Source organism: Gobio gobio (genome assembly GCF_949357685.1).
Source record: "Gobio gobio genome assembly, chromosome: 2".
In the NCBI taxonomy this organism is placed as follows: Eukaryota; Metazoa; Chordata; class Actinopteri; order Cypriniformes; family Gobionidae; genus Gobio; species Gobio gobio.
This window is the reverse complement of record NC_137098.1, coordinates 12,117,811-12,130,228: the sequence shown is the minus strand read 5'-3', so window position 1 is coordinate 12,130,228 and position 12,418 is coordinate 12,117,811. Positions and strand designations below refer to the sequence as shown.

Here is a 12,418-nt window from a genome sequence, read left to right as displayed (position 1 = left end):
TGCCAATAGAGAACCTTTCCTCTTCATCGATGGTCCGTAACCAGATTTGTTTTGAGTTTTGTAACACAAACTGATTAAACATCCATTCTCCTGTTGTTTAGACGGCTTTCCACTGAAGAACCTGCTAAGTCCAGTGAACGCCACTCTGCGGCGCTTCCTGCATGGATCAGATGCTGTTCCCGCCTTCTGGAACTTCAGTCTGCTGGGCGGACAGGGTGGATGGCAGAGCGACGGTTGCCGGATCCTCCATCAGGATGACAACTTCACCACAATGTCCTGCGATTCACTTAATAACTACGCTTTACTGATGGTAAGAGAGACGTGGCTTAAATGTTAGTCTGTTCTTCAGTTCAATTCACTTCAACTTCATTTGTATAGTGCTTTTCCCAATACGTAATGTTTCAAAGCAGTTTTACAGAACATTTCTAGAAAGCCTGCTCATCAAAGCTGCATTTATTGGATCAAAAATACAGAAAAAAACTGTAATATTGTGAAATATTACAATATAAAATAATGGTTTTCTATTTTAATATACTTTAAAAATATTATTTATTTCTGTGATGCAAAGCTGATTTTTTTCATCAGCCATTATTCCAGTCTTCAGTGTTACACATGATCCTTCAGAAATCTTACTGCTTAATATATTTTTTTATAACCTGTGATATTTTTCTTTCCAGGATTGTTTGATGAATATAAAAAAATGAAAAAAAAGAACAGCTTTTTTAAAGAAATATAAATCTTTTGCAACAATATACACTTCACTTTAAAAGTTTGGTGTCAGTATTTTATTTTATTAAAAAAAAAATATGTTGGGGGGGGGGGGTATTATTTAGTAAGGATGTGTTAAATTGATAAAAAGTGATTAATAAAGATTTATATTGTTAGAAAAGATTTCTATTTTGAATTAAAATAACAGAATTGAACTTTTTATTCATCAATGAATCCTGAAAAAAATATCACAGGTTATAAACAAAAATATTAAGCAGCATTTGAAACGAAAACTAAAACTATTACAAATCATTTTTACATAGTTTTTCCATAATTTTCTCATCAAGCCTAACTCTAATTAAAGCAAAATAAAAAATGTATATTAAAGGAAAACCTAATAAAAGTGTATAAAAAGTTTATAACAAAAATACTAAATCTTACTTGAACTAAAATTAAAAGGAAAATTGAAAATATTAAAAATTAAAGCTAATTCAAAATATTAATAAATAGTGTACAAGGAATATGAAAAAACACTGCTGACCAGTATTTACTAAAAAAACATCATTAATACAGAAATCTGATGCGGCACTACGATAACAGTAAAACAAAGATGTGCAGGATTGTTAATGAATTCCAATGTTCCCATCATCCTCTTGTCATGTAATTACATATTTCAAGGGTTTATTTTTGTGCTGGATTGATTTGCTATGTAATTTTGTTCTGATTTTCCTTCATGTTTGACGTGTACCGTGAGACCTTGACTTTAGACCTGTTTATAATTAACATCCTCAACACCCACCTTGTACCTTCCAGAAGATGAAGAAACATTCAAATTATTGGCTGTTGGAAAGCATTTGCAAATATAATCTTCTGATATACTCTCGTCTAACAGGATCTGAACAGAACTGGGTATAACGCATACAGCTTCAAACCTCTTCACCCTGTTATCTACGCCACAGCCATCGTCCTGGTGCTCTGCCTGCTATCAGTCATAGTCAGTTATATCTACCACCACAAGTAAGTGCTGCAATTTCTTTTTGGAGGATGAAAAATGCAGTACAAGGCAAGGGGTTTTGCTGATTTTAATATGATTTTTTTTCATGTGTTCGCAGGACAGTGCGTATAAGTAAGAAGTGCTGGCACATGCTGGTTAACCTGTGCTTGCATATTCTCCTCACCTGTGCTGTGTTTGTGGGAGGCATCAACCAAACGTACAACGCAAGTGTTTGTCAAGCGGTATGTGCCGGCTTTTCCACATGTATATACACAATATTTACATGAAATATTTATACAAGTTTCTCGGTTTACATACAGAACTGCAATACTGCTCAAGTTCTCATTTGATCTTAAATGCGGCATAAAATGGAAGGTGCAAGTGAAATGGCATCTGGAACAAGAAGAAATGAAGGGGGGGCTTGATTTTGTCCGTGGGGAATTAATTGGATGGTTGTGGTTTACTATTGGTGGATCTCATGTAAGTGACAGGTTGCCCTGCCCTCGCGCCAGTTAACGCGTCATCAGAGAAGAGAAGAGATGTTGCTGCAAGAGGGAGGGGAAGATATTTTGATTTAAAGATTATGAGGACACATGAGAGAAAAAAAAGTAATAATGATGTGCACAGTTAAAGGTTCACCCAAAAATGAAAATTGTCATTGATTACTCGCCCTCATGTCATTCCAAACCTGTTTCGTTTATCTTCAGAACACAAATGAAGATCTTTTGATAAAATCTGAGAGCTTTCTGTCCCTCCATTGACAGCTACGCAACTACCACTTTGACGCTTCAAAAAGTTGATAAAGTGATTAAAACTAACCCATATGAATTGAGCGGTTCAGTCCAAATTTTCTGAAGAGACACAATCACTTTATATGATGAACAGATTTAATTTATTTTTATTTTTATTCACATAAACAAGCTCAGCTGAACCTGCTTAACACATGAGAATGAACCTCATTGGATCTTGCTGAAGCTCAAACGTGCTGCTTAACACAAGAATGAACCTCATTGGTTTTTGCGGAAGCTCAAACTTGCTGCTTAACACAAGAATGAACCTCATTTGTTCTCGCACGTCAAGTGAACATGCTTGAGCTCCAGTTTACCACAACTGATGAGCGAGATGATGAATGTTTATATGTAAATAAAAGCCTAAATTCAATCTGTTCATCATATATAAAGTGATTGTGTCTCTTCAGAAAATGTGGACTAAACCGCTCAATTCATATGGATTAGTTTTACGATCTCTTTATGAACTAATCCACTGGTAGTTGCATAGCTGTCAATGGAGGCACAGAAAGCTCTCAGATTTCATCAAAAATATCTTCATGTGTGTTCTGAAGATGAACGGAAGTCTTACAGGTTTAAAAAGACGCGAGTAATTAATGACACGGTTTTCATTTTTGTGTGAACTATCGCTTTAAATATTTTATAATAAATATTGCAATATTCCATAAAAAAATATCCAATTTGTCCATTTTGAATTCATGGGTACTTGAAATGGTACTTTTTTGAGAATATTTGCATTTTCATTGACCTCGAGGAGAATTGATGTGTTTTCTAATGTCTCGTCCTGAAGGTGGGGATAGTGCTGCATTACTCCACACTGGCTACGGCCTTGTGGTCCGGCGTAACTGCCCGCAACATCTACAAACAGGTGACGCGGAAGGCCAAGCGCTACGAGGAACTGGATGAGCCTCCACCTCCACCCAGACCTATGCTGAGGTAAAGGTCAAAGTAATCAATGAGTAGTGTAGAAAAAAGGCAGAAAGATATGAAATAAAAATGGGCAAATAATAAATAATTGTATCTAAATAAGGGATAAAAAATAGATGATTAATAAATGCATTTAAAAAGCAAGCACACATGACATGTGTGATTCATTTTAGGGTACAGAGAGTCTGGAACTTTCATTTTACACTTGCGTTGCACAAAAGGCAAAACTCTGTGTTTTAAATTAAGTTCCCTTGTTCTCCACTTGATGTCAGTAAACATACAACAGTAAGCAGGGCTTTTTTAGGGGAATTTCAAATGATGATCTTTTAAAGGAATATTTCACCCAAAAATTCTGTCATTTTCTCACCCTCATGTTGTTACAAATTCTCTGGAACACAAAAAAAACTATATTTTAAAAAATGTTGGTAATGTGTAATGGACAAAAAGAATATCTTTTGTGTTTCACAGCAGAAAAAAAGTAATACAGATTTGGAACGACATGAGGCTGAGTAAATTGATGTGTAGTAAATTATATAAGTATTTTTTTGTATTATTTATATAAGACTATAGTATCCCGCTTCTAACTAACTTGCGATACAGAAACACCAGTACTTATAAACATATGGATATTCAGTTGATATCATTTCTTTTAGTAATTTCATGTTCTTTTGTCATTATTGTTATATTTCTATTTAGCTTTATTTTTTACTTTAGTTTTAGTAATTTTAGCTCTTCAGTTTATTTTAGAATGTCTTAAGTTTTTTGTCTAATATTAATATTTTATTTAAGTTGTATTTAATTTAATGAAATTTATGCAAAGTTTAAGTGAACAATAACACAGGATTTCTGTTTTTGGTGAACTATCCCTTTAAGGCTGGAATCCACCAAATGACTTTTGCCCAAATTTTCTTTAATGTGTGAAAGGGATCGTTCACCCAATTTTCATTTTGTCATAATTTACTCACCTTCATGCTTTTTTTCAAGCCTGTATGAGTTTCTTTCTTCTGATGAACACAAAAGAAGATATTTTGAAGAATGTTGGTAATCATTGACGGTAGCCATTGACTTCCACAGTAGGAAAAAAACACTATGGAAGTCAATGGCTGCCATCAACTGTCTGGTTTAGGGCGGGACCATAATATTAGAATATTCGTTCGATGGGTTGGTATTCGATTTTCAATTTTGGGATTTGAATATTCGTTGTTGTTGTTTTTTTTCGCGCACACCCGGCATCCCCCTCAAAACGGTTCTCATTCATGCTTGCATATGTTTACACTATAAAATCTGGAGAAATACAATACTCCTTTTGTTCATCTGTGCGGCTGTGAATGAATGACAGTGCAGCCGTGCGTATTTTACTTTCGATTTGCCAATTCGGGGGCGGGTTGCTTGAATGGTAGGTTCATTAGCCTATTATTCTTAATGAAAAGCACAACAACAAAACAGTACAGTAACAAACTGACTTAAATGTATAGTAAAAAATCACTTTTAGTAAAAAAATGTTTTACTATAAAATATCAAAATGACGGTGCTGCGTTGGGCAAGTTATGCCTGAACACCAGTGTAACACAGACGATCACAGCAAGCCTAATATTACCCGTTATTATCAATCTAAATGAATCTACTGCGAAATATGGGAGCTTGTTACTGGGACGTAACATACGTGTGTTTTGTATCACAGTATCCGTTCTCGGCGCGCCGCTTAGAATCTCAAGATTCCTGTCTTTATTAGAGAGAAAAATATGTTCAGCTCCCTCTCTCCAAAGCTTTGAATATTCTGTGTTAATTATTACCGACGCTTCGAAGCTCAAAAAATGGTATTCGGACCAGCCCCTAGTCTGGTTACCAACATTCTTCAAAATATCATCTTTTGTGTTCAGCAGAAGCAAGAGGGTGAGTAAGTGATGACAATTTTAATTTTGGGTTGAACTATCCCTTTAAGTGTATGATTTCCCAGTTACCTTACCTTACCTTACTAATGAAATGTCAACTGTATCCTTAAACTGTTTAAAATATAGTTTTTTCTTCTACAGATTCTACCTAATAGGTGGAGGCATACCGATCATTGTCTGTGGAATAACAGCTGCTGCTAACATCAAAAACTACGGAAGTCAAGTCAATGCGCCTTAGTAAGTATGAATTTTAGGACACTTTTTAACTAGCCTGACATCGTCATACAGAGATTCTAGTCAGAATACGAGTTTGATACTACTCCATTATGGGGGCGTGTTTCAACCGAACCAGGAAAGAAAATGCCTCTGCACTCAATCGGATAGACCTACAACCGAACCAATCAGAGCAAAGGAGTAAGTGACATATGTTGAGCAACGCATAGTTGTCAACAGAACTCAACTGCACCCACTGTAAGAAGTAGAAGGAGAAGATGAGTGTAAACAATCTTTGCCGGTGTTGTAAAAAAAAGATTTTAAGGATTCACGGAGTACTTACCAACACGATCATCATTTTTGAGAGAAATAGTAAAGGTGAATGCCTATACGAACAAGTTCTCCGTTTAGGATTAGAATGAATTCAATCCAAGCGCTCTTTGGTGACATAGATGATGACATTACTGTTGATCATCTGTCTTTTATCGTATAAAGCCCGCCCTGACAATTTGATTGGTCCGAACAGCTCTGGTTCAAGCATAGTTACTCCACAACGGATCAAGTCCAGACCGAACTTCCCGACCTCAAATGTTGTGGTCGGGGCTAAGTTTGCCTGGCATCCAGGCTACTTTTTAACCATCCCTTACAATAAAATTCAAGCTAGGGGTATTGATTGTAATTGACAATTTTTGTATAATCGATTAGACATTTGTGTTTGGATACATTTAAGCCACCAGATAAAATGCAATGGAACAGTATGTCTCCTTAACTTCGTTGCTATTAACGACATACTGTACAGATACAGCCTGCATGTGCCTCAAGGCGCTTTCCAAATCCCCCTGTGAACATTTCCTGTCATTTCATAGTCTTTCTCTGCCATGAGAAATCGCTTCTGCTATCGCTGGAGCCTAATGCCCATGCTTTGTAAAGTGCAGAATAATACATTATGGAGGAGTAAGTAGCGTAGACTTCTGAAGTTGTGTGAACCTAATTATGCTGCTCTATTTTTGGCTCCCCACCTAGTGTCTGTTGGTTTCCCAGTCTCCCTTCTTTCACTTGTGACAGCTGTTTGGATTGTATAACAGCATGGTTTAATTTCAAAATCCAGACCATCTGAGATCTTTGGGGTTTAATTAATCTCACGCTACCGTGACAAAAGAAAAAAAACGCTCTGCTGAGCATCACAGAACTCTTAAGTGCCTCAGAAGTGTCTTACTTTTCTCTACAATATGAAGCCCTGTATACCACCAGTGTAAATCTTTAGAACTTATATGTACTTAAATATAAGAGCTACTTTGGAGAGAGCAGACCTGCTGAGAGTGACAGCTGCTTTGATTTGTAAAATACGATGGCAGTGTTCTAGCACTGTTCTGTGTATATTTTATATCTAAAATGTAACTTTAATTTAAAATCTAAATTGTATTTTCATGCTGCCAAGTTAGAGCAATGTGACATTGATTTACTGAAGTATAAAACGGGAAAAAATGTCTTCTCAGGAACAGTTCTCAGCTTGTCATAACATCAGTATTTTAATGTACATTCTAATAATAATCATTAAAAGATGATAGTTTAATTGTTTATTATTATTATTATTGGCATGAATATAGCCTTTGATGTTTATGTAAAAAAAAAAAAAAAAGTTTGTTCACCCAAAAATGAAAATTATCCCATAATTTACTCACCCTCAAGCCATCCTAGATGTATATGACTATTCTTCACAATCAAAGTTATATAAAAAAAAATATTCTGGCTCTTCCAAGCTTTATAATGACAGTGAATGGTGCCATTTTTTTTTTTTGAAGCCCAAAAAAGTGCGCCCATCCATTATAAAAGAAATCCATGCTCCTCCAGGGGGTTAATAAAGGCCTTCTGAAGTGAAGCAATGCGTTTTTGTAAGAAAAATATCCATAACTATAACTTTATAAATTAATTTCTGGCTTCCAGCAACGGCTGTACCGGCAGAAGAGTGACCTGGAGGATGGAGCAAAACAAAACAGCGGTCACAAATAAAAAGTCTAAAAGGAGAATTTTTAAAGAGAAATCTCGGAGGAGCTTCAGCTTGTTGGCCAGCCCTATTAGTTTGAACCGCGAGAGGCATCTATCAAGAGTCCTGAGCGGGTTCGGGTTCTTTATTTCAAGTTGATAAAATAATTTCAAAACCATATCAGTTTATTTATATTCACTTTTTAAAAAATCACAACCGCGCCCACGCGATCTGCCTGCACCGCAGTCGTCGAGATGGATCCTGAGGAGTTGAAGAAAAGAATAGCTAGTGGAGATTGTAAAGTTGTCGACTATACGTCATCAAAAATCAAGTCCAGTGTGTGGGGGAAATTTGGAGTTATCGCACATGAAGAAAACAATATTGTGAAAGGCTTTCACTCCCATTACAAAGCTTGGAAGAACCAGGATATTTTTTAATATAACTCAGATTGTGTTTGGCTGAAAGAAGAAAGTCATATACACCAAGGGTGGCTTGACTGTGAGTAAATTAAGGGACATTTTTGTCGTAACAGCCCTAGCTGAACGATTTATCGAAGGCATTTCGTTTTTTGAGTGTAATATATGCATTAAAAATGTATTTAAAATGTTCCTGGGAGGGTATTGATATTATTATTGCCATCAATAAAGCCTTTACTGGTATGGTAATAAAAAAAATCAATGTTTAATGTGAACATTCAGAATTTGAGGGCTTTTTGTTTTTTGAGTTAAACAGCAAATATAAGCATTAAAGTCTCGATAAACTGAAAGAGCTTTTCTCCCATGTGTCATATGTTCGACTGAAATGGACTTGGGTCTATGCATTACTTGCTGATTGGATGGAGACATATTAGCAGAATGTGAGCTTGCAGTTGATTGCAAGACAGGGCAGAGGTTTATGCGGACTAAATGATTGTGGAAGTCCGGCATACGTCACCAGAAACAAGTCTGCCTTTTCACCAGAAGATCCATTTATGTTTTGATAACAAAGTTACAAAGTCAACAAAATTGAAACCGATGAATTATTCACAATATAATCAATAACATGCATTAAGAAAATAGAAGTTTAAAAAAAAAATCTGTTGTCTTTCCTCAGCTGCTGGATGGCATGGGAACCCAGTCTTGGTGCATTTTATGGCCCGGCAGGCTTCATCGTTTTCGTGGATTGCATGTACTTCCTCAGCATTCTCATTCAGCTCCGTCGGCATCCCGAGCGGCGCTTTGAACTCAAAGAACAGTCCGAAGAGCAGCTGCACCTTTCTGTGGCTGAAGCAACCGAGATAACACCTGACCATCTGGAGACCTCATCCACAGCCGTCGAACACCCGGTTTTGATGTCGGCTCTGGAGAACGAACATACTTTTGTGGCCCAACTCATTGGCGTCGCAGGATCCCTAGCTCTTTATGTATCGCTGTGGGTGTTTGGTGCTCTTGCGGTGTCCCAGGAGCACCCAGCAGATTTGGTGTTCGCCTGCCTGTTCGGCGCTGTTGCGTTAGCCCTCGGGGCGTTTTTTGTGGCGCACCATTGCGTGAACCGTCAGGACATGCGGCGTCATTGGTCACAAGCTTGTTGCCTGGTTCGCCGTAACTATGGCGGGCAGGTTGATTCACTGCTGTTGCCCGTCACGGTTACCAGTGGCTCGGTGTTGGCGGCCAGGGGAAACAGTGAAGCTGCGAAGTGTCCGGCCAGCAGCGCTGAATCCTCCTGCACCAATAAGAGTGCACCAAGCGTACGCAACTCCACCCAAGGCTGTAAACTGACCAATCTGCAGGTCGAAGCCGCTCAGTGCAAAGCAGCCCCTTCAACGGCCAATGGGACGGCTTTACTGGACAACAGCCTGACTGAACATTCAGTCGACAATGAGATTAAGATGCACGTAGCGCCTGTTGAGGTCCAATATCGGCCCAGCTCAGTCAACAACAACAATCTTCCAGGGACGGGCAACGCGAACATCAATGGGCACTCGGGACGACACCACAAGAACCGCTCAAGAGCCCATCGGGCCAGCAGGCTCACTGTTTTGCGCGAGTACTCTTACGACGTACCTACCAGCGTGGAGGGCAGCGTGCAAAGCGTCCCGCACAAGCGCCACCATCACGAGAGCCTACACGCCCGCAACAGCCGACGGGCGGCCTATTTGGCTTACCGGGAGCGCCAGCAGAGCCAACTTCAACAGGACAGCAGCGACGCCAGCGCCGGTTTGCCGCGTCGCTCGCGCCACCCTGGCAAAGGTGGAGGCGTCCGCCTCGGTAACGGTTTTGGGCACGGCCTCAGCAACAATGTGGGGAACGGTGTCAGTAATGGAAGCTTAGTCGGAGGAGGGGAGGGATCTGGGACTGATGTCACCAGCCAAACTAGAGACTGTCCAAAGCAGCCCCTCGCTGTTGAACTAGAGGTACAGCCCAAGTCTTACGGGTTGAATCTAGCGTGCCAAAACGGACCTGCCAAAGACTCCGAGAGACTACAGAATGTGTCCCCCCTGAACGTGGAGAGTTCAGGGAACATTAAGACTGGCTTGTGGAAGCACGAAACTACTGTGTAGCAAGATTCCCTTCTCAGAGACTACAAATCGGACTTTTATATATAACTGTGAATCTTTTATTTTATGATTTTTGGTGGTACAGTTTGTAAAAAAATAGTTCCTAAAAGAATTAGCGTTTTAATGTTTATGTTCAAAAACGGAGTACCTAAAAATGCTTGGCTGCGAATCATCATAGTCTACAAATGGTCTATTTTTGTACTTTTAGCCCATTTCGTGTTTCATTCTTTCGTTTTGTATGTGAAGGTGCATGACTCGCTGCTCTGAGTATATGCTGGCTGAATCTCTTATGTGTTTTCACATAATTGCAGCCATCAAAATAAAAAATTTGAAATGTAAAAAACGCAGCCCTTCTCATCTCTGAGTTCAAAGGTGAGTTCAGACCCTCTCATCTGAGAGCTTCCTTTAGGCCTTGTGGTTTCAATTCCTTTGGAGCTTAATTAATTTTATCCCAAATGGTACAATTTGTAAAAAATTGTTTGTGAAAGAATTCGTTGTTCAAAATTGAAGTACATACAAATGCACAGTTTCCCACTTGACTGCGAATCATCATGGTCAGTCTACAAATGGTTTATTTTTGTATCCGTTAAGCCCATTTTGTATTTCACGCTGACATTTTGTATGTGAAGATGCATGGCGTTCTGCCCTTTTGAGTATACGTTGGCTGAATCTTTTGTGTTCTAATATGTTTTCACATAATTGCGCCTATCAAATAATAAAAAAATCTCTTCGCGCAGCCACTTCATCTCGTCTCTGAGTTCAAAGGTGCGTTCAGACCCCCTCTTCTGAGAGCTTCCTTTAGGCCTTGTGGTTTGGAGTAATTGGGAGCACATTGTGCGATTTACATCCGTTTCATGGAGGCTCTAATTGAGATGCAGGTCTTGATACCTATCTGTGCTTTTTTTTCCCCCACTTTGGTGGAACCTATTGCATGGGCAAGAAATTGTAGGCCCCTGCTTCCAGAGTTAGATACCCACGCAGTGATTGATGGCTGACTCTCAGGTCGGACTGCCTGTCATCATTAGCGCTGACGGGAATATAATTGCCGTAGTGAAGCCTCACCTCTCCTACCCCCTTCTTGTCTAACTTGCCATAAGTCTGTCGAGCTGTTCTCTGCAGGATAATACAGGACCGAGTGAAGGACAACTGAATAATGCTTCATTCGCGCGCACACACACACACACACACACTTTTAATGTGTTATTTTAATAACCAATATTTTGTGAGTTTGGTGGTTCTAATGAAGTCCGCAGGGGTTTCACTTTCTAAAATTAGGCCATATATCAATTGTGCTCAAGACATTGAAGAAAATTGAGATTATTGCTTTCATAACCTATAGCTGTATTTTTGCCCTGGATTTGAAGTTTATTCTCTTCTTGTGCTGAAAAAGGTTTTAGTTCGTATTTATGTCCTCGACAGGCACAAAGTATATTATGATTATTAATTATGGGTTAATGACGTAAGGCGTTTTTTATGAAGGGGTCCCTCATCCCAAAACCCTTTTATTTTATTTTTTTATTATTATTTTCTGGTTCATTTTAATTTTAGATTAGTTTCAGTAATTTTGTTGTTTTATGTATTTATTTTTAAAGTATGCCTCTATATACAGTCATGCTCAAAAGTTTACATACCCCTTATAGAATCTGCAAAATGTGAATAATTTTAACAAAATAAGAAGGATAATACAAAATGCATGTTATTTTTTATTTAGTACTGTCCTGGATAAGACATTTTACATAAAATATGTTTACATATAGTCCACATAACACAAAAATAACTAAATTTTTTATTTAAATTTTTAATGACCTGTTCAAAAGTTGACACCCTTGATTCTTAATACTGTGTCATTACCACAGCTGTTTTTTTTTGTTTTTTTTCGGTTATTGTTGTTCATGAGTCCCTTGTTTGTCCTGAGCAGTTAAAGGAACACGCCTACTTTTTGGGACTTTAGTTTATTCACCGTATCCCCCAGAGTTAGATAAGTCCATACATACAATTCTCATCTCCGTGCGTGTCAACTCTGTCTGACGCACCCACTGCTAGCCTAGCTTAGCACAAAGACTGGAGGTAAATGGCTCCATCTAGCCTACCGCTCAATAAATGTGGCTGCCGTTCCATGGGTGCAGCGGCGCAATGATATTACGCTGCACCTGAAAATAGTCCCCAGCACACTCTCTGTGCAAGCAGGTTGTCACGTTGGTTATGTTGACGGAAGTTAGCCTATTTTCAGGCGCTGTGTAATATCATTGCACCGCTGCACCCATGGTACGACAGCAAAGTTCCTTGATCATTACGCAGAAATGAGAGAATAGTTCCTAGCCATATGAGCCTAGAAAATCACAACTTTTCATTTTCCGTCGGTCTTAGAACACGATG

At 38.6% G+C, this 12,418-nt stretch overlaps 1 protein-coding gene across 1 annotated transcript in view; it reads left to right on the top strand.

Annotated features, from left to right (window-relative positions):
- adgra3 (adhesion G protein-coupled receptor A3) overlaps positions 1-10,780 on the top strand; it is a 68,395-nt gene extending 57,615 nt beyond the window's left edge. The window contains exons 14-19 of the mRNA XM_079810709.1: positions 102-310; positions 1,601-1,725; positions 1,821-1,944; positions 3,281-3,426; positions 5,451-5,546; positions 8,599-10,780. Coding sequence (XP_079666835.1) covers positions 102-310; positions 1,601-1,725; positions 1,821-1,944; positions 3,281-3,426; positions 5,451-5,546; positions 8,599-10,045 — 2,147 coding nt within the window. The 3' untranslated portion in view covers positions 10,046-10,780. The remainder of the gene's footprint in view (positions 1-101; positions 311-1,600; positions 1,726-1,820; positions 1,945-3,280; positions 3,427-5,450; positions 5,547-8,598) is intronic.
- The last annotated feature ends 1,638 nt before the right edge of the window (positions 10,781-12,418 follow it).